Source organism: Rhinolophus ferrumequinum, chromosome 17 (assembly GCF_004115265.2).
Source record: "Rhinolophus ferrumequinum isolate MPI-CBG mRhiFer1 chromosome 17, mRhiFer1_v1.p, whole genome shotgun sequence".
NCBI classification, from domain to species: Eukaryota; Metazoa; Chordata; class Mammalia; order Chiroptera; family Rhinolophidae; genus Rhinolophus; species Rhinolophus ferrumequinum.
In genome coordinates this window covers 14299183-14321058 of record NC_046300.1, presented here as the reverse complement: position 1 = coordinate 14321058, position 21876 = coordinate 14299183, and the positions used below count along the sequence as shown (strand labels likewise).

General features: G+C 51.0%; 1 protein-coding gene across 3 annotated transcripts in view; it reads left to right on the top strand.

The window, feature by feature from the left end:
• The window catches only part of DLEC1 (DLEC1 cilia and flagella associated protein), a 51596-nt gene that overhangs the window by 22197 nt on the left and 7523 nt on the right, over positions 1-21876 (top strand). For all 3 annotated transcript variants that reach the window (XM_033131654.1, XM_033131656.1, XM_033131655.1), the window contains 17 exons: positions 1866-1956; positions 2691-2853; positions 3981-4173; positions 4891-4949; positions 5587-5755; positions 6192-6285; positions 6488-6618; positions 6725-6883; positions 9591-9730; positions 14197-14350; positions 15002-15112; positions 16074-16204; positions 16719-16910; positions 17821-17891; positions 18332-18483; positions 20222-20337; positions 20859-20929. In XM_033131654.1, coding sequence (XP_032987545.1) covers positions 1866-1956; positions 2691-2853; positions 3981-4173; positions 4891-4949; positions 5587-5755; positions 6192-6285; positions 6488-6618; positions 6725-6883; positions 9591-9730; positions 14197-14350; positions 15002-15112; positions 16074-16204; positions 16719-16910; positions 17821-17891; positions 18332-18483; positions 20222-20337; positions 20859-20929 — 2197 coding nt within the window. The remainder of the gene's footprint in view (positions 1-1865; positions 1957-2690; positions 2854-3980; positions 4174-4890; positions 4950-5586; positions 5756-6191; positions 6286-6487; positions 6619-6724; positions 6884-9590; positions 9731-14196; positions 14351-15001; positions 15113-16073; positions 16205-16718; positions 16911-17820; positions 17892-18331; positions 18484-20221; positions 20338-20858; positions 20930-21876) is intronic.

Genomic DNA, 21876 nt, shown 5'->3' with positions numbered 1-21876 from the left:
GCACCACATCGGTGGGTAGTGAGAGCCAAATGCCATAGGTTCTCAAACTCAGCTGCACTTTGCAATCCCCTGAGAGACCTGCAAACACACTGATGTCTGCGCTCCAGCCCTGAGCTTCTGAGTTCATTGGTCTGGGGTGTGGCCTGGACACAGGACTTTGAAAGCTTTCCAGGCGATGCTGGTATGCAGCAAAGCTAGTGGACCATTGCTGTAGCTCCTTTACTAGGGTGTAACAGAGGGCTTCCTTTATCAGCTTCTTTCCAGTTTCAAGTGCCTGATGGGGTCTTGCTCTGGAGATCTGAGGTGATGCTGGCTTGTTCTTGGCTGTGCTGATCTGATTCCCCCATAAGAACCTGGCCCTCGGGGTTGGGACAGGGCCAACTCAGGGGCATAATAAGGCTTTATCATTCCTTGTCGACTGCTGAGGGGTGGCTTGGTTTCTCTTGGCACAGCCCAGGCCTTGTCAGAGACTTGTCGTGGCTTTAAGGAATTGGAGCTGGTCACCCCTGACCAGGCTAGAATGTCCCCCTCATCCCATCCTCCTATGATCCCCAAGGAAAAGAAGAGGGCAGCAGCAGGAGGAATCTATGGGGGAACAGTGAGATACACCTCAGTCAGGGAGGTGTTCCTCTTTTGCACCCCTTATGTATTTTGTTTATTGATTGTTTGGGGGGTTTTGTTTGTTTTAAAATGTATTCGTATTTCCAAATAAGATATAAGTTCACATTTAAAAATTCAGAAGCTACTAATAGACAAACAGTGCAATGTTCCCTTTTACCCCAGGCCCTCATCTGCCCAGAGGCCACCATCTCACCAACTTTCTGAGAGCCCTTCCAGAGATGGGTGATACCTACAGCCAGTGCACGTGTTTTTCCTTCATTTCCATTTCTCCTTCGCACAAATTGTTGCCCACTCTATACTCTGTTCTGTACCAGGTGTTTTCCACTTAATGCGATATCTTAGAGGTCATGCTCATACTTTTTATAGCTGCATAGTATTCCACCACGCGAGTGAACCATAATTTAGTTCAGCCACACCCTGCTGATGGACATGAAGATTTGTTTTCCGATCTCTGGCTATTTCCGCGAATAACTTACACATACATCGGTCTGTCCAAGTATGAGTCTGCCTGCTGGATACAATCCTTGAAGTAGAGCTGCTGACTCAGGGGTCTCTGCTCATAATTGAGATACATATGACCAAGATCCCCACCGTGTGGACTGGACCAGTTATACGTCTAACAACAACCTGTGAGGGTGTCTGTTTCCTCACACACTTGCCGATACTGTATCTTGTCAAACGTTTTTGGGTTTTTTTTAACTGTTATCTTGGACATTTTTTAACCTATACGAAAATACAATAGTTTAGCAATCACCCATGTACTCATTATCCAGCTTCAACGTTTATCGATTCTTGGCTAATTTTATGGCATCTATACCCTTCCATCCCTTCCAACCAATCCCTTCCCTGCCCCAGCAGATTATTTTGAAGAAAATCAAGATATCATATCATAGCATTGATGATAGCTAACTTTGTGCTCTTTGCCAGTATCAACAGTGAAAACTTGTTCTTCTAGGTGGTTTTCATTTACATTTCTTTTATTACGAATGAGGTTAAACATGTTGTCATTTATATTTCAGTCTCTGTGAGCTTTCTCTTCATATCCTTTCAACATGCTCCCTGCATTGCTCTGGGGTGGAGTGTGGCTGAACTCCCTCACCTTCCATAGAAGGTGGGGAGGTGGCAGGGAGCAGAGCAGAAAGTGGAGGGCGGTGGGGGGGAGGGTGTGTCTGAGAAGAAGAGGCTGGAAGGTGGGGGTGGAAGCCTCTTAGTGGGAGGTATCAGGGCAACCTTCTCTCCCCCAGGTCTTGTTCCTCCCAACAAGCCTCGGGCAGGCAGAGCAGACCTTCATCATCGTGTGTGACAACTGCCAGATAAAGGAGCTGGTGACTTCAGGTGGGCTGGAGTGGGTCCCCGGGCTCCAGAAGCTGCTGCACTGGCATTGGCAGTGGCACAACTGTGCCCAGTCTGTGTCACGGGGCACACGGGAGGGATGATGCAGCCTCCGTGCACCAGGATCTAGTGTGGGGCCTCTTGCTCTGGTCAGACCTTGGATATCCAAGCCAGTGTGGCCTTCAGGACAGTCCCAAGGAGCCTTCTAAGAAGAGATAGATGGAAACCTGGGGTGACATCTTTCATTGCTTCACTTTGAAACTCACCTTGATCTCCTTTGGGGAATTGCCAGTGACTCACACATAAACAACCAGAGGCACCCCTAGGTTTCTGTAAGGTTAGAAGGAGCGTCCTGCTGAATTTCCCTAAGATATGCCTGCCACCTCCCTCCTCCCTCCCTCCCTCCTCTCTCTCTCCCCCTCCTTCCTTCCCTTTCTCCCTTCCTCCTTTCCTCCTCCCTCTCCCTCCTTCTCTCCCTCCCTTCCTTTTATCCAATTTCATTCAGCAGGTATTAATTGATTGGCTGCTATGTGCTAGGTTATCAAAATCACCTCTTTTTGGTCTGAAGCTGTGGGGACATGAATCTGTGTGTTAATGGACCCCTCTTCTCCTGGGCATTTCCCTGGGTCATGATCAAGGCCAGTTGCATGTGGATGGTGGTATGGGTCCTGTGACAGCCCTTTGGCTACAGATCCTGATTTCAGCCCTAGTGAAACTTCACTCCCCTATTTTGTTAGGAATCGGGCAGCTGGTTGCTTTGGATCTGATCTACGTTTCTGGTGAAAAAAGTCAGCCAGAGCCTGGAGAGCTCACAGATTTAACAGCCCAGCACTTCATACGCTTTGAGCCTGAAAACCTTCAGTCCACAGCTAGGAGACAGCTGATTATTAGAAATGCTACGTGAGTGACCCCTGTGCAGTAGCCCCCAACACACACCCCTTCTCCTTCCTCACCTGGCCCTAAGTTCCCAGTGAAGCAGCAGGTTTCTTCCAAGGGCCAGGGAGGAGTCTGGGTACAGAATGGAAGGATCCAGATTTGCACTGTTCTTGTTGGAAGCCAATAGTCACATGTGGCTATTTCAACTGAAATCAATAAAAATTAAATAAAATTAAAAACTCCCTTCCTCAGTGGCACCGGTCACATTTTAAGTACTCAGAAGCCACACATGTAGCTAGTGGCCATCATATTGGACAGCATAGATATTTACGATTTCCATCACTGCAGGAAGTTATATGGGACGGCGCTGTCCTAGAGCATGCTAGCCCAGCCTTAGCCAGGAACAGTGTTCCCAGCGAGTTCCTGCCCTGCTCGAAGCCATCCATGTCCAAAGGTCAGACAGCCTGGCCTGTGGATTCAGTTCTCCCTGCCCCTTATTTCCTGACCATCCTCAGAGCACCGCCATTACACCAGGACTCACCTCATGGAGCCTCTCAGCCAGGCTGCCCTGGTGACCCAGGGCTTACACGGGCTTGTCACCCAGCATGATGAGCGGCCATCCCCTCCCACTGACAGCTGCCATCAGCAGCACACCTGGAGTCCCGCCCCTCCTACTACCATGGAGTTGTCACTGCTCCTGTTGGCAGCCAGTGGGCACATATCTTTCTGGCCAGCACTGGCCCGGGAGGTGACGGCTGGACAGGTGGAAGTGTCGTAGGAGACACTGCAGAACACTTGCTGAGATCTGCAGGGATGCCTAGAACCCTGCAGTGTAATGATTGGAGCATGACTCCCTGTGTTTGACGTTTCCCCTGAGTCACTGTGGCTCTAATCCCAGCTGCTGTGAGGGTAGGTGGAGGGGCTGTCTGAGGTGGTCTCCAGCTTAGACCTTCTGACCCACGTCATGCCTCTTACCTAGACTCCTCCATGGGAAGGGCCTGAGGGCTGACCTGGCCACTTCCCAGTCCTCGGTCCTTTCCTGCTTGCTTCTAGAACAGGGCCAGGCCAGGCAGGGGGTGAGAGGACCTGGTCCTAAGGGAATTAAGGCGTGCCCTTGGATCGGCTGCCCACTGTCAGTGTTGCCCTCGCAGGCACGTGGAGCTGGCCTTCCACTGGCAGATCATGAAACCCAACCTGCAGTCGCTAATGCCCGGAGAAAGCTATAGCATGGACAGCATCCAGTACCACCCTGACAGGGAGACGGCCTTCTCCATCACGCCTGAGAGGGGGATGCTCGCTCCTCACGCGGACCACGACTTCATCCTGAGCTTCTGTCCTCACGAGGTTAAAATGGCACCATCTTGGCAGTCATGCATGATTGGGGCATGAGATTTGTACCCTCTGTCTAGCTTCTTTAGTGACATTGAAGCCACTGCTGGGCCCCATCAGGTCCCCAGCACCCTGCCGAAGCCAGCATTTAGCTGAGCGGGGCTGGAGGATGTGCTGGCGTTAGGACGAAGACGCTCATTTTGTCTGGTCCTCATCCTGCACACACCACAGCAGCAGCGGTACCCTGGGCTCGATTCCTCAGCTCGGGGGGCTTCTGTATTTCTACTACGTCAAGGACATTCCCATCCCTGCCCGGCCCCCAGCAGCTCCCAGAGAGGGTGAGGCGCATGTTCCGGAGGGCAAGGTTAACACAGCTCCCCTCTCAGCTTGTGTGTGACAGGTGAGAGGAGAATGAGAGCTGGGAGTGAAGGGGATGCTCAGCGACCCTTGTTGGTAAGACAAGCAGGTCTGCCTCTCAACCCAGCATCCAGCCACGTCACTGTCTGTCCTGGGAGGGTGGGGGGGTGCCTCCCACACACTGAGGGCACTGCCAAGGGGCAATGTTGGGGCCCGGAGAGGCTTTCCTTCCCGTCCCCCAGGCCCACACATCCTGGCAGCCACCCCTCTTTCCCCAGCATGGTGGAGAGGGAGCATGGAGCAGCAGTGTTTTTCAGAAGGCCTTTCTGGTGGTTGGAATGCAGTTTGTCTGTAGGTGCTGTCTTTGTCTTGCAGCTGAGAGATTTTCACAGTGTGCTCCAGATGGTGCTAGAGGAAATCCCAGAGCCCATGAGGTGAGTGGGGACTGGGCCCTGGGTGAGAGCTGGGCAGTGGGGCCCAGCTCCGCTGGGAAGGCACAGGGAAGGAGTAAAGGAGCCCCCTGACCCCCAGCAGGCATTGACACGAGGGAGCACATGTGCCTTGCCCTGGCACCTAGGCCTGGTACAGTCTCAGTGTGCAGGAAACAGAGCCCACTGGACTCACTGTGAGACCTGCAGGCCACCCTGGAACCTTGGAGCTATGCCCCAGGCTCATTGTTACCACTGGCAGCTAGGTTGGTGGCCCCTGGGTGGTAGTGACTAATGAGGGAAGGTTTTGCCCTGTGGTGGGCATCGTTACCAGCTCTTCCCTAAAGCAGCTGTCAGGGTGGGTCTCCAGTCGGCCTCATGTAGAAATCCCAGGCTGGCTGCTGCAGCCTGGTCCCTGGAGGCAGCAGGGCGCTGCCCCAGCTCAGGCCGTAGGTAGAGTTGCTGTCAGAGCCACAGGCATTCATCGCTGTCTCAGGACGTTGGCTGATGCCTCTGATTTTAAGGGGTTTGGTAACTGCAGAAAGGGGAGCATTTTCTTTCCGTAAGAAAAAGAAGTGAGGGGCATACACGGCCATGCTCCTGGGTTGTGTTGGCTCCTCGCTCCTGGTGGGTTTGTATTCAGTTCAGAACTGGGAAACCTGACGGAGCCGTCGTACTCTGTGGATGATGTGATCGCCCTGGAAATTGAGGTGAAAGGCTCAGTGGAACCTTTCCAGGTTCTCCTAGAACCATATGCCCTCATCATCCCCGGGGAGAACTACATTGGCATAAATGTGAAGAAAACTTTTAAGGTAGGTCATTGTCTCCCCCCAGCCTAGGCTAGCTGACTGAGATACTTGGTACTGAACTTGGGCATGGTTAGAAGGAGCATGTGGCTGGAGGGGCTGATGGTGGCAGCCACCTCTTAGAGGATGCGTCTGTTCCTAGAGCCCCTGAATCAACGTGGTTTGCACAGTTGCTGGGCTGGGCACGTCTGTTGTTTTATCAGCTCCCCAGCACCCTCCGAATGACAGAGCTGAGGAACCCCTTCCTGTGTTCACGCGTCGCTGGCAGAATGTGGCGCCCGCAAACCCTGCAGTGTGGTGTTAGTGCTGTTGGATGATCAGAAATTAGCTGGGAGGGTGTGAAGAGGACCTTTTGTGAGCCCACAACCCCAGAGTCCTTCAGCAGGTACAGATTTGATGTGCAAGGACAGCCCTGAGGAGCCTGGATTGGGGTGTCTTTCAGATGTGGAACTATAGCAAGTCAGCCATCAGGTACACGTGGGGGAAGATCAGCGACTGTCACATTGTTGAAGTGGAACCCTGCACAGGAACCATAGGTATTGTGGGGACTCTGGCAGGGGTCGTGACCGGCCTGGGCCTGGCTGGGGAAGGAGACCTCATGGTGTCCGGTGATCAGCTCTGGCTGCAGCCTGGCACATGTGGACATGAAGTCAGCAAAGGCAGGCATCCAGGCCCAGCTACAGAAGGAACCTAGCCCTGCTTCCTTTCTCCACCTCTCACTTTCCCCCTCTCTCCCAGAGTCCAACGAGGTTGGGGATTTTGAGTTGAAGTTCACTGGGGGTGTCCCCGGCCCAACAAGCCAGAACCTGCAGTGTGAAATCAGAGACTCACCCTCGCCAGTGGTGTTGCACATCGCGGCGGCCTTTAAGGTGCTGCTGAGAGGCTGGGCAGCTGGGTGGGCCAGACAGGTGGCCGGGGTAGGGCACAGAGCCCACTCCCGGGTGGCCCAGTGACAGGCCCCTCCGGGTGTCTCAGGGGCCTGCCCTCGTCATCAACATCTCAGCCCTTCAGTTTGGTTTGCTGCGCCTGGGGCAGAAAGCCAGCAACTCCATCGAGATCCAGAACACCAGCCCGCTCCCAGCCATGTGGTCCATGAAGGAGAGTCCGATCTGCCTCAAAGAAAGGCCTGAGGGTGTAAGTCAGGCCCTGCTGGCTCCTCCCACCAGGAGGCGATTTCCCTGTGTCATGGGTCTTGTGCTGGGGCTTTGAGAGGGTTGAGGCTGGGAGAGGAAAAGCCTGCTTAGTGACTTTGGCTTGGCAGTATCCCCAACTCTCCCCATCTCTGAGGCAGTCGGGGTCTTTTCTACTTAACCCCAAACTGGATGTTCCTGTTCCTTTCTGTGCATCTGACGCAGAAGCAGGACATGGGTTTCTCCCTCTGTCAAAGCAGCCTGAGTCAGGAAGAAACTAGGTAGCTGAGCTGGGCGGGAAGCTTTCAAGGCTGCGGGGGGAAGGACTGTGTGGGCGGGCTCTTCCCAAAGGTGGGGAACTTCCCAGGGATGGTTCCTGCAGTTTGAGTACCGGCCACCAGGGGGTGCTTGTGCCTGGGCTTGCAGCCCAAACCCAAATGCTCCAAACAGGAAACCCGTTTCATTTCCACTCAAACAGCACTTTTCTGTTTACCGTAAAAATATAAAAGACTAACAGTGGCAGAATATTATCATCACACTTAAATCATGGCATCACATTTGAATGTGTGTGCAATCCAGAAGACCAAGGCGCACAAAGCATCAGTTGCTCCCTCCTTTTTGTAAATCACCGGTTCGCCACCGCCATTCTTGACACTTGGTGGCCTTAGATCCCTATGAGCTGCCTTCAGTTGTCACTGCACATGTGAGCCTCTGGCCAGGTCTGTTTGGTGAAAGCACCTCCCTCTGACTGCTCCCTACCAAGACCCCAGCCTGCTTGCCCACTTGCTCTCCAAGTCAGAACGCCGCACGCTTTCCCTTCCACATTCAGAAGACAAGGAAAGACAGTCGCAGCCACACATGCATTGTATCCAGTAACATACATTCCCTTTCTCTTTTCCTGACCTTTCTTTTCCACTCAAAAGCCATTCTCCTTTACCTGATGGCCTCACTTCTCTAGCAGGACACTCTGAAACTAAAAAGTTGTAGCAGTTTGCATTGAATGGCCAACACCATTGCCAAGAACCATTGCCAGGTGTTCTGTTACACAGGCCTGGAGTTAGCCCTTTCCCGCCCAGAGCTCACTGGTCTCCATCCTTGGATCACGGTACCAAGCACGGAGGGTGGGGACTGGGGTCAGGGTGGTATCAGTATAGCTAGGAAGGAACCCTTTCATCAAACGAAACCTTAGACAGAAGCCCAATATCTAGAATAAAGTATGACTGCTCTGGCCACCCAGAGACCCCCTTTATAGGCACCCACTGCACCATCCTGCCTCTCCTCACATCCCACTTCCCTGCCCGAGGCACCTCTGAGGAATCCCTGGGATTTCCCAGAGCACAGCTGGAAACTTACGAACCTCAGCCAACCTCATTTCATGGAGGAGAGACAGGGGCTTCCCCAGGGTTACACACAATGGGTGGTAGAATCAGGAGATCCCACGTCTCTGATTCCCAGTCTGTGTTTTTCTTCCACTGGGAAGAAGAATTACAATTTATCATTGAAATCGTTGGCATTTTTATAGAATATTAAGATTTATGTCATAATCAAGGCTGGTAGGGACACTGTCTCTACAGTTCTCTATTCTTTTGAGCTCCCAAACATAACGCTGAGGTTTGGGTTTTGTCAGACGTGCTCGGGTCAGGTGACCCAGAAACCCAGCCCCAGAGTACAGCCACACCCCCAGAGCTCCAAGAGAGATGCACATGGGGAGCAAAGACCAAAGAGAACAAAGGGGCTCTTTCCTTACGGAGGGGCCTGGGCCCCAAACTCCGCCTAGAGCACACAAGCCACTTTTTCTGAGAGGCCTAAGCAGCCTCTCCAGTGACAGCCATCCCTTCCGTTCCACCACTGCCAGGGAGGTGAAACTTCAAAAGCAAGTGAGCACAGGGCTCAAGTCAGCACAACATGGGGGGGGGGGGGGGGGTGGGGGGAGAAGGCAGACCAGGCCCATGTGGGGTGGCCAGGCCACCCTCCAGGCAGGTGCCTTTGTACTCATTGCCTTGGTGTCGTGGAAGGAAGAGACCAAAGAGGAATAATGTCCCTCCTGGGTGTGCTCTTTCAATGTCCAGTGACGCCCCACAAGCCAGTGTGGCCCATCTGGGGCCACTCAGACCGGTGCTTTTTTATCTCAGTTGAGGGCAGGAAGAGGGGTAGAGAGCCCTGTTCAGGTCCACGCTTCTTCTTACACCTTTTCCCTCCCCCTCTGCCTTTGTCTGTGTGCATAGAACGGGGAAGGAGGTAGACCTGCCAGGTGAATGACTACAAGCCTGTTGAGGGTGGGGGGAGGAGAAATCTGTGGCTCATGGAAGCTTCACCCCCTCCCCCAATTTGGTGACATGGTGGCTTTCCTTACTTAAAGCCATCAGGGTCCTGCTCAGTGGGGCTGGGCAGATCTCTCAGAGAGCTGCCACACCTCCCCCTAGCATGGTCCCCACACCTCCAGTGTGGCACCTCTCTCTGCCTGTACCTCTGATCTCAGCCAGTGCACGGGGACCTGCTCCTTTAATTGGGGACTCAGTTTTTGTCCTCTTAATCCTGAGACTCTTGCTCAGCTGTGCTCCCTGACCTGCTAGCCTCCTTCCGTATTCTAGATGGTTCTTTGAAGAGCTGGGAGCAGCTTAGGGGTGACCCCAGTTGGGCATGGCCGGCCAGGCCCCAGTTCTGCAGTTCCAAGTGTCCTCTTTATGCTTCTGGATTGACCTCCCATTCAGGTGTCTCCTTTCGCTATTGAGCCTTCCAGCGGCCAGGTTCCACCTCTGGGAGAGTGCCGAGTGAACATCACCTTGGAGGCCCTGCAATGCCAGCGTCTGCAGACCCTGCTGGTGCTGGAGGTGGTGAACGGGGCCTGGAGGTGAGGGGGATGACAGAGCTGTCACAGCACACTTTCTGCGCATTCACAGTATGTTTTCTTGTATGATGTGTAATTAACTAGAGACATTTCAGAGTCTCAAGGCATCAATACATGTTTATTTTATAAAATTTGGACATTACTGAAGAAAATTAGTCTATTATCTGGAGAAAACTCACTAGTTACCTGTAATATTATAGGGTATATCCTTCCAGTGTGTACATGGTAAAGGAATGTAAACTAGTGCAACCACTTTCGACAGCACTTTATTGTTACCTAATAAGGTAAATTATGCACATAACCGGGGCCCCCGCATGAGCCTTTCTGGATTTACTCCTTATACATGTGCGGTGGGAGCCGTGTGCTCGTGTGGGAATTGTCATAGCCAGACTGTTCCTCACAGTGAAAACTGGAAACAATCCGTATTCAACAAGAGAACAGACACAGAGTAGTTGTGGTGTATTTAAATGAGTGAATACCACTGTGTTCTGAGAGGAACACACTGAAGATCTCAAAGGTTATTGGTAATGCTTCCTTCCTTCCTTCCTTCCTTCCTCCCTCCCTCCCTCCCTCCTTTTCTTCCTTCCTTCCTTCTTTCCTTCCTTCCTTCCTTCCTTCCTTCCTTCCTTCCTTCCTTCCTTCCCACCTGCCTTCCAGAAAAATTTCTTGCATACTGTCTACATAAGAAACACCCAAACCTGCAGAGAATTTTTATGAGTTTATTTGAGCCAAACTGATGACAATTGCCCGGAAGCAAAAATCTCAAGGGATTGAGAAAATGTTCCAGAGAATGGTAGTTTTGCAGCTTATTTTATATGTTAGAATCAAAGGAGGAAATCTAAGGGGGGCATTACATGAAATCCATTGGTGGTAAATTAAAGCAAAGCGGGGAAATCTCTGGGATTGGATAAAAAGTAAAACGGAGAGACACATACGTGTACTTCTTTTACATTGCTGGGTACAGGACAGTTAATAATGAACATTTACAGTACATAGACATGATATGGGAGGAACAAGATAACAGTGAGGGGTTCTGTGGCCTGGTGAGTTGGGTGTGCCCTTAAGGGTTTGAGGAAAAAGGAATGTACCCTGACATTCCAAGAGAATGTTATCTTAGACACAAAAAGACAGGCTCACTTAAGGTAAAGACTGACCTTTGTCAAGGAAGCCACAGGCCTAGGATGTGATGAGTGGCCATGACCCGCTTTTAGTTATGAATGTTTATGTTCAGACCGTCCTATGTGGTTACTTTCGGTCTCTGAGTTCGTAAGCCCTGCCATGCTGGCCTCCCCTGAGCTTGTCAGTTTTCTTATGTGGCCCTTTTTTGTCCACAATATGTAAGAATAGAATAGTATAATGTACCCCGTGTACCCGTTACCTACCTACCTTCAATAATTATCAAATCACTACAAATAGTGTTTAATCCATATCCTCAGCCAGTCCTTACTACCCCTTCCCAAATTATTTTAAAACATAATATTCATTTTCTTAAGCTGGCTAGTGGTAATATTTTGTTTCTTAAGCTGAGTGATAACGGGACACCAGTGTTTTTTAAATTACTCTTTAAATTGTGTATATATGTACACTGTATAGGTGTTTTTAGTCATTTCTGCATATATTTTGTATTTCATTATAAAAATATCTAAATGCTCATTTTTTGGATAATCTTTATAAAAAGTTATTTGAGCCAAACAGAAGATATGCCTGAAAGCAAGATCTCAACAGAGAAAAATGCTTCTTTAAATGCTCGTTTTAAATCTTTATGATACTCTTGAATTATCCTCCCCCAAAAACCTGCCATTTTATACTTAGGGAGAGCACTTAGAGCTCCAGGCTCGAAGGCTGGCAGTTTAACAACCTCAGTGGAAAATGAAACTGGCTTTCTCCAGAGGTAAACTGATTGGTTCTCTTCGGGTCATGTGCCCACCCTGTGACAGGGCGTGGTGGGTCTGTCTCCAGAAAAACCGGTGGGAAATTATGCTGGATCTATGCTGCATGAATTGAATCGTTTTCCTCACATTTTCTATCTTTCAGTGTTTTTCCTTCTTGTTCAGGTACATGACCTTGGACTTGCAGGTCACTAATTCGGTCTTTGGTAGATGCCCTTCTTTTGGCAATCATGTTTTTCAATTTCAAGCTTTTTTGTTCTTGGGCCGTTTCTTTTTTATATAACAGTAATCTGTTACTGTCTTGCGGGTGCAACAGCCTCTCAAATTTTCCCAAGGAAACTAATTTTTGTTTCCTCAGCTTTTGGTGGGGAGTCCTTCTCCTTCCCTTTTTGGTTTTTCTTCTGCATCTAGTACTCTTTGGCTGCCCATTCCTGTTTCTGGATGGAAGAGGAGGTTGATTTGCCTAAGAACCTGGTGGTGCAAGTTTCCTCTGCCATAACTGGGTGTAGGTGTGGAGAGCACTCCTAATGGCTAATGATTTTGAGTATATTTCATGTGCTTACTTGCCATCAGCATTTCCTCTTTGGTAAAATGTTTACATCATGTTCTAATTGGATTGTTTTATTTTATTGTTGCATTTTAAGAGTTCTTTTCATATTCTAGGTACAAGTCTTTTGTCCAATATGTGGTTTACAAATTTTTCTTCCGTCTGTAATTTTGTCTTTTGAAAGAAAAAGGACCTTTCACAGAACAAAAAATGTTAATTTTGATGAGGTCCAGTTTATCAAATTTTCCTTTTATGAATTTTACTTTTGGGTCTTAAGGATTTTCTCCTATTGTTTTCTAAAAGTTTTATAGTTTTTTGTTTTTGTTTTTAATTTTTTATTGGGAAATATTGGGGAACAGTGTGTTTCTCCAGGGCCCATCAGCTCCAGGTCGTTGTTCTTCAATCTGGTTGTAGAGGGCGCAGCTCAGCTCCAAGTCCAGTCGCCGTTTTCTTAGTTGCAGGGAGTGCAGCCCACCATCCCATGCAGGAATTCAACTGGCAATCTTTTTGTTGAGCGCTCGCTCTCTGACCAACTGAGCCATCCAGCCGCCCCAAAAGTTTTATAGTTTTACATTAAGTTTGTGATACATTTTGAGTTAATTTTTGTATAACTTCTGAGGTTTAGTTAGAGTTCCATTTTATTTAATTTTTGCTTGTGGATATCTAATTCCTCCAGCATCATTTATTCAAAGACTATCCTTTCCCCCATGGAATTGTTTTTGCACCTTTGTCAGAAATCAGTTGGGACCATCCAGATGTTCTTAAATAGGAGAAGAGTTAAACAAAGGTGGTACATCCACACCATGGGCTACTACTCAGCAATAAAAAAGAACAAACCATTAATACATTCCACAACTTAGATGGACCTCAAGGGAATTATGCTGGGTAAAAAAAGCAAGTATCAAAAGATAACATACTGTATGATTCCATTTATATACTATTTTTAAAATTATGGAGAACAGATTAATGGTTGCCAGGAGTTAGGGAGCAGTGACTTGGCTGTGGCTATCAAAAAGTCGCACCAGGCATCCTTGTGATGGGCTGTTCTGTGTCTTGACTGGTGGTTTCATATGTATCTACACAACATGACATAAAATGGCATAGAAGTAAATATACACAAACAAATGAGTGCATGTAAACCTAGTGAGGTCTGGATTGTATCAGTGTTGATCTCCTGGTTGTGATATAGTACTGTGGTTATGTAAGATGTTACCGTTGGGGAAATTGGTGAAGGGTGTACAGTATCCCTCTCTAGTTTTTGTTATGGCTGCATATGAATCCGCAATTATTTCAACATGAAAAGTTAAAAGCAAAATACATAGTATCTCCATTCCTCATACACACACAAGAAAACCCCAGGCATATTTGTGTGGGTCTGTTTCTAGGTTTTCTGTATTATTCTATCGATCTGTGTACATATCCCTCCACCAATAGCACAGTATTGACTGCATACAGTAAGTCTTAGCATCCAATAGAGTGACTTTCCACTGTATTCTTCTTTTTAAAAATTGTCTTAGTCATTCTGTCCTTTGTCTTTCCATATAAATTTTATAATCAGCTTGTCTATATCTACCCAAATCTTTGCTGGGAGTTTGACAAGAGTTGTGTTAAACGTATAGATCAGTCTGGGGAGAATTGACATCTTTACCATGTAGACTCTTCTAATCCATGAATATGGCTCCTCCATTTATTAGGTCTTCTTTCATCAATGTTTTGTAGTTTTCAGCGCACAAATCCTATACATGATTTATTAGATTTATACCTAAGTCTTTCCATTTTTTGAGCAATTATAAACGGTATCATGTTTTAAATTTGTTTCCACATGTTCATCGTTAACATATAAAAGTGTGATTTGTTTTTGTATGTTGATTTTGTACCCTATGACTTTGCTGACTCATTAGTTCCAGGAGTTTTTGAAAAAGCTTCCTTGGGATTTTCTACATAGACCGTCATGTCATCTGCAAATAGGGACAGTTTTATTTCTTTTTTTCTGATCAGCATGCCTTTTTACCTTTTGTTTCCTTGTGTCCCAGCTACCTCCCAGTGTATGCCGAGGTACAGGAGCCCCACGTGTACCTACAGAGCAGCCAGGTGGAGCTCAGCAACCTCTACCTGGGCGTGCCCACGAAGGCAACCCTCACGCTCATCAATGGCACACTCCTGCCCACCCAGTTCCACTGGGGCACGGTGAGTGAGCCGGCACTGTCGGTGCCAGGTCTGCAGCCCTCAGCACCGGAGGCCCAGGTGGAGGGGGATATTGCCCCGAAGGCGCCCCCCAGAATAAATACTCAACCTCCCTCCCACTCCCTGTCCTTTGACCCACAGTGCCCAGAAAAGCTGGGCTCCTCAAAGGAGCAGCACATTTGGTCTGGCTTTTTCTTGCCCTGTTTTTAGAGAATCTCAGTTCCCCTCCTGAGAAGGAGTCTGTGGTGCACACAGCTAAACCTCCCAGCCAGTGTAGCCCATGACTGGGAGCCCAGCTGGGGCACTGGCCCTGGGGCCGCCTGGAGCCTGCTCTGCATGCGGTGGGAGATGGGACGACATTCCTGGGCAGCAGAGGCAGCTGCCTTCTGCTGCCTGTCACCCTGGCCTCCCAGGGCAGCTTGTTTAGTCCGGGCCATCTTTGACAGGTGTGAGGTGCACGTGGGGTCAAGGAGGACAGGAGAAGTGACCTGTGGTTTATCCCCACCCCGAGCACCTGGCCCTGCTGGTCCTGCCCCGGGTCCCCAGTCCGCCAGCCTCCAGCAGAGCGTGCAGCAGGCTGAGCACTCTGCCTGGACCCCAGGCCCATCCTGGGAACCCAGCACATGACAATAGGCCCATTCATGTGTCCTCCAGCTCCTGGGGCACCAAGCAAGCTCCTGCACAGCAAAAGTCTCCCCCAGATGTGGCACACTGGGCCCCCATGAGGAGTTCCAGCTCAGTCTGGAGTTGACTACTCATACCCAGGTGAGGAGAGGTGTGAGGGGGCCTGAGGGACTGGGAAGGCGCCCTGCTACTGTCTACACCTGTGCAGCCAGGGAGGTCCGCCTCAGACCCACTCCTGGTCTTTGTGACTGGGGAAGAGGTTTCTTGCATTTGGATATGGGGTCCCTTTCTTCAGGGACACAAGGTCAGGAAGCCTGGAGCAGGCCCGAAATGGACATGCCCTGAAACCCATTGGCCACATCTAGCCTTGGGCACCAACTTTAGCCCACTGCAGGCCATTTTCTGTGGCCACAGGTGGGCCCATCTTTCCAGTTCGCCCAGAGATCCTGAGCAGAGCTGCTTCTCACAGCAGGCCCTGTGCTGGGTGCTGCTGGGGTGGCCACCTGGCAGCTAGGTTCCTCTTGAGAAGAGCACAACTTCTCCGTGGTGCAGCCCACAGGAAGGCATGTAAAGAAGAAACTTCTTCCTTCAGAGACTTGCAGACCCACGTCCCAGTTCCTCACTGGCAAACATGGGGACAATGCCTTTCTTACACAGCTTAGCCTAAGCTCTAGGGTGACAGACAGATGGGCCCAGGCCTGTCACGGAGCAGAACTCATTCAGGAGGGTTTGACTTCTGTGGTAGCAGCTTCATCAGAATACATGTATGGCTCTTGCAGAGGTCCACTTTGAGGGTCTCCCTTCATGTGGGCAGGCCCAGATATTTGGAGCAGACACAGCCAGGAGCCCTGAGGAAGGGGCCAAGCCTCCTGGGGGCAGGGTGTGGGCCAGCAGGCTGGGCCTGTGGATGGTGGCTCCCTGGAGGGGCTGGGCAGCCCCTCCACAGAGAGCCGGGACGGAAGTCAAGAACTTTGTGTTGAGCACCGCTCCACCCCCCACCCACCCAGCGACCACCTGTGCTGGGGAAGAGCATCTGAGTCCCAGCTGAGTCCAGCCTTGGGACTCACCTGTGCTCGCGTGCCCCTGATGCGCTTTCTTATAGGAAGAGCTGACCGATCTGGCCCTCCCTTGTACCGTGTCAGGCATGAAGGAGCCACTGGTTCTGGGCATTTCGGGGAAACCCCAGGGACTGCAAGTGGCCATCGCCATCTTGGAGGAGGGCTCTGACAGAAGGTGAGCCCAGGGCTAGAGCCAGGACCTGAGGGCTGAGGCGACCGTGTGAGGGACCCGTATTGCCTCGTGGTACCAGCCCTCTCCCAGCGGATTCCTACAGCCAGGAAGAGGCCACGGTGTTATTGTGGCTTCTCACCACCTCTGGGGGAACAGACCCCTCTACCCCATCCTCGTCCTCTGTGTGGTCTTTCCCCCCACACTTGGAGGCATGGTGTCCAGGCAGGTAGGGGATGACTGGGGACAGAGCTGTAGGTCCCTTGGACTTTCCCTCACGAGGCCCAGCGACTGGGAGACAAGCCCATCTGCCCCTGGCCAGGGAGAGTTTGTGAAGTTTGAGGCCTCTGTTGGCGTCATGGGCTGACAAGAAGGGCACATCTGTGGGGTGGTGGCTTGGTGAGGATTGAGCCCAAGGATGAAGCCTGGTTCCTAGGCAGCTTTCACACCCCCACTGAAGGTGGCTCACTGGGCAAGACCAAGGGTGGCATGTAACCTAGTGTCCATGGGCACGGGGCAGCGTTCCTAGCACAGAGCTGTGGCCAGGCCACAAGGAGGAGCTCAGCCTGGACTTTGGCTCGATGGTGCCACTGAGGACCTGCGTGAATCGCCAGCTTATCCTGACCAATCATTCCCCGATAGAGACCCCTTTCACCCTCAAGTTTGAGTACTTCGGGAGCCCTCAAAACAGCGTGCGCCAAAAACCATGCCTGTAAGTCTGGTTTCTTTCAGAGTTACCGGGGAGGATGTGACCAGGAGGGGTTTGCCCCATTGGGCCTTGTGTGGCTTAGGTGGCCAGAGGCTGGTGCGTGTGGGGCGTGGGAGGAGATGTTTTCGCAGGAGACATGGGAAAGGCAGAGAGGGAATGGTTTCTGCTGCCCACCTCCACGACCCTGGGAGGGCCTGTGGGAGACGGGATTGTGCCCTCTTCTCCTCAGCCTGGCCTGCTTAGATAGACAGCTCCTGATAGGCCAGATAGTATTTAGGACAGTGGATGAGGGAGAAGTTATTGGAGCTGAGGGAACTGTGGGGGCAGAGATGTGTCAGTGAAGCATTTTGCAAAGCTGTAACTTGAGATCAGCCATAGGGAAAATATTTACACCACAGAAATTGGCAGTTGACCAGCACACCACTACAAACACCTCACTGCCAAATCGCCTAACACAGGGGGGCCCAACTTAAAAACCCCCGCCATGGGGTTTTAAGCTATTTCCACTCCAGAAAAGTCAGTGTGCACTCGCTGCTGGACAGATGTTAGCAGGAAAGACTGGAAACGGGCCTGTTGTATAAATCTGGGCAAGAGATGGGGAGTCTGGGTGGGTTTGCATCCCGGGGTCACCAAGGCACAGAGCCTGGGCATAGGAGATCCCTACCCTGGAGCCCTGAGTTTCTTGGGAGGCAATCCATAGGGTGAGTGGCTTGGGGAGGTAGGGGTGTAGCAGGAGCAAAGACCAGAGAAGTAGGTGAAGAAGAAACCTGACCAGCTCTCCCCTGGGATGAGCAGGCCAGGCCACCTCCCTCCGCTGGGCATCTGCTAGGATGCTGGTTGCTAGAGGAAGTGGCTCAGGTCTGAGGGAAGGCCCAGATGGCTTGATGCTATTTCTGTGTCCCATCTGGTAAAGCCCCGACGTGTCTCCTGCTCTGCTGAAGACAGCGAGGATTCGTAAGCAGTTGGCCAGGCGAGAACAGCTGGGTAAGAGCCCCAGGTCAGGTACTGAGCCCAGACCTGGCCACAGTGGGGTTTTCCGTGGCCTTCTGAGGATGTGGGACACCTGCTGCAGGGAGGGAACCCCGATCATCTCAGTGTCTTTTCTAGCAAGGTCCCTGAGAGGGCCGTGGCCCTCTACCTGACAGCGCATCTCTTTTGAATGAGGCCATCTCCTCGCTAGGGCTTAAGTCTCGTGCATAGCACCTGGATTTGATTTGAGATGGGTAGCAGCTCAGGAGGGACGGCTTCCACTGGGGCCTGGCCCCACCGGAGGGAGCTGAGAGAAGCTGGACCCTGGACTCTGGGTTCCCAGGAGGAGGGTTCGTTTCACTGGACCTAGGAGAGGCTGGCTGTAAGGTGGCTTTTCTACAGTGCTTTTCTAACACCTGAAGGTCCTGAAACCCCTTTCTTGGTTGTCCCCCCAGATTTTATGGAAAACATATTGTCTCATGGGAAAGGAGCAGCTTTCTTTCCCCACATTTCCCAGGGCATGTTGGGGCCCTACCAGCAGCTACATGTCAACATCACGGGCTGTGCAAACATGTGGGGCGAGTACTGGGACAAGCTCATCTGCACGGTAAGGGCTTGCTGGTGGGGAATGGCCTGGGGTTCAGGGAACCTGACCCTGACCCTCACCTGCAGGCTCTCCCTTCTCCAACACCTGGCCCCTAGCCCCTCAAATCAAAAATGATGCCCATTGAGCTGGGGACGGGCATTCTCATATGCAACCAGCACTGGGATTCAGGCAGGAAGCAACATCATGAACAGTGGAACCTCCCACACCTTTTCCTGTGAGATCCTGTGAGGCTGGGACCGCCCTGAGGAAGACGGAGGAATCAGAGAGGCTGCCTACCTGGGCCAGGACCCAGGACCTAGAGGCAGTAGTAAGTGTGGAGGGACAGCAACATCCTCCCAGAGCCAAATCCTCGTCTAGCCCTCTGTGCATTCATTCATTCGCCCATCAGGCCTTTCATTCACTCACTATTCAGCATGAATTGAGCACCTACTGTGTATGGGTTGTTGTGTGGTCCCCTCAGCTGTGAAGGATACAGGGATGAATAAGATAACAGACGATACCAGCAAGGAGCTCCTAGTTTAATATGGAGGGAAACACACATATTATCCTGCACTATTTAGTTATGGCCCAGAAGATTTTCATGAACTATTTATAGTAAATGTTTGCTTTATATTGTGTATGAGAAAGCGTTGATCAATGTACAAAGAGTTCTTAACTAACAATAAGGGGGTAAAGCACCCAGGGGGGAAAGTTTGAGTAGGTAATTCAGGAATGACAGAATCAGGTGACCGATGAACATTTATAAAATATTTCACCATCACTGGTAATTAAAGTCACACTGAAATACCAGGTTTGGTAAGAGTCACAAGGTTTAAAAGTTGGTGGTGGTGGTGGTGCGGGGGAAAGGGTGTTTTCATGTACTGTGGACGTCGGGTGGGAAACGTGTCCCGCCCTGTGCAGGCCCTTTTGCCGTGTGCTGGGTGCACACGTTTAAAGTTTCCCCAAGGGAAGAAGTGGATATGTGAACAAGTAACTTCGTACAAATAACTTCGTACCTTTTCTTCTCAGCATTGTTTATAATGGGGGGTGGAGGGAGTAACCTAAGCATCCATGTCCATCGGTAGAAGATTTGATAAAAATACGGACTTGGGTAGTTTGCACAGCCCTTTAAATGACTCTGCAAACCTTCATTCGTAAAAGTATCATACGTTGTGAAAAGAAAAGATGACCAAAACAAAAACAAAAGAAAAACAAAAGAAAACAAAAAAGAAAAACAAAAGAAAAACAAAAGAAAAGCATGCCCCATATGCTCCTCGTTTATATCTGTTTTATGTACAGAAAAGACGTCTCTCTAGACAGTTGTACAAGTAAATGTTGACAGTGAGTCATGCTGCGGGGTGTAGGATTCTGGGTGTTTATCACACTCTATATTTTAATTTAAAAAAACATGCCTGTCTTTTTACCAGCAGAGAAATAATAAAGTTCATTCCGCTTCTGTGATCCAAGGGGCCATAAGAGGCCATAGATGGCTGGGCTGGGAGATCCGTGCAGGTCTCGGGGCAGGAGAGCTAAGGCGGAGGGAAGGGTAGGGAAGCCAGGGCTGGGAGGCCGGCGGCCCCTGCCTTTGGGGTATCTGGGGTGAGCATCAGACTGTGCGGAGCGAGTCTGGGCTCAGCTGGGACCACGCTGTGGAGAGCTTGGGCTGGCTGGAGAAGGAAAGGCCTTGCATAAAGGGAATGAGCCAGGGGAGGTGGTGGCAGCTGGTGACAAGAGTGACAAACGATTGGTGTGTTTGCAGGTGGGAGACCTGCCGCCATCAGTCATCCCGGTGCACATGGCAGCAGTAGGCTGTCCCATCAGCTCGTTGAGGACCAACTACACCACTGACCACTTCCAGAAGGAGCCTACCATCAGGTGCCCCACCGCCAGCCTCATCCTCTGCCCCCTGGAAACCCTCTGGCCGCCTTGTTGCTCTTCAACTGACCCAGGGCTACTTGGTGCCACCCAGCAAGAAAGCCCCAGGACAGGGTTGCCCTGGAGGGGAGAGGCCTCAGGGGACATGGCTGCTACCTGCACATCTCAGAGGGCTTTTGGGGGACAGAAGGAGCAAGTAGTCAGTATGGCCTGAAGTCAGTGCCAGACCTGGGGCCCCTCACACCAACAGAGGTGGGATCTGTCGGTTGGTCAGTGTGATTGTAGGGTGGGGGGACGGGTGCTACGAGGGCAGTGAGCAGCCCTGGGCCACAGTTCACCAGCCACTACATTGGGAAGGCTGCCAAGCCCTGGGTCTTGGTGACTCCAGGATGAAGCTAGTCCACTGTGCGTCCTCCTCCCTTCCTGAATCCTAATCCCAGCCGTCCTCTGTGAAGTAACCCTCCCTGCCTGCAAGGTGCATGCTGGCTGTGGCTGAGCTGAGCCTGGTCTCCTGCCTCCAGGTTCAGCACCCAGATCTCTGGAGGAGATACAGTTACCCGGGTCCTTCGCCTGAATAACTCCAGCCCCTGTGGTGAGATGTTCGTGAGTTACTCTGGGGCTCTCACGACAGGCTGTGCCACGTAGTAGGCCAGGCTGGGAGGGAGGACGGGGCTGGGGGAGCTGACGGCCCACGACCGGGACCCAGGAGTCCAGGTGCCTGTGGTTACTGAGGGAGGCCCGGAGGGTCAAGGTGGGGAGTGACCAAGCCAGATGGGTGTTTTCAGAGACAGCCACTTATATCCTTGAGGTCAGGACTTCACCTTGCCCAACGCAGGGTCTCCCAGATGTCCTGCGCTTATCAAGGACAGACACTTGCAGGGGACACCGTTTCTCATTCCTTTGGCCAGCGGTATCTGAGCTACCTGCCAGGTGCTGTGCAAGTTGCTGGGGATACAGAGGGAACAGGACAGCTAGGTTTCTGCTGAGGGGTTTCTGTCCTGGGCAGGACAGACACGACTATGAGTTGTGAGCTGCTAGCGTGTTGAGTGAATTCGGTGTAACTACAGGGGAGGCCAGAGTACGGGGGACTGTATCACAGGCTCCCCTGGGGGGGGCGCTCAGGCTGAGTCCAGGAGGAAGGGTGAGCCACCTTGGCCCTGGGGATGAAGTGTCTGGGCTATGGGAAGAGCTGTGGCCAGTTCGGAACCAGTCGGAGCTTCCCGGTGAGGTTCAAGGCTGAGCTACCCCAGGCCAGCTGGATCAGGGTCTCTGGGGGCAGGGCCTGGGCACTGGTTTAAGCTGGTGATTTTAAGGCATGTACAGCTGGGCAAGAGAACTGCCGCTCTGGGTGATCTTGCTGATTTTTGTCGGCTAGATCTGTGTAGTTATATATTTATCACATGCTCTGATTTGATATCTTTATCAAGTTCTCCTGGCATTTCCAGTAGTTTTGCTTTATGTTTTCAGCTGTTCTATTATTGTTCGGTGCATTTGAGAACTAAATCTTCACAAATGATGCCTTTTATCAATCCGTAATGT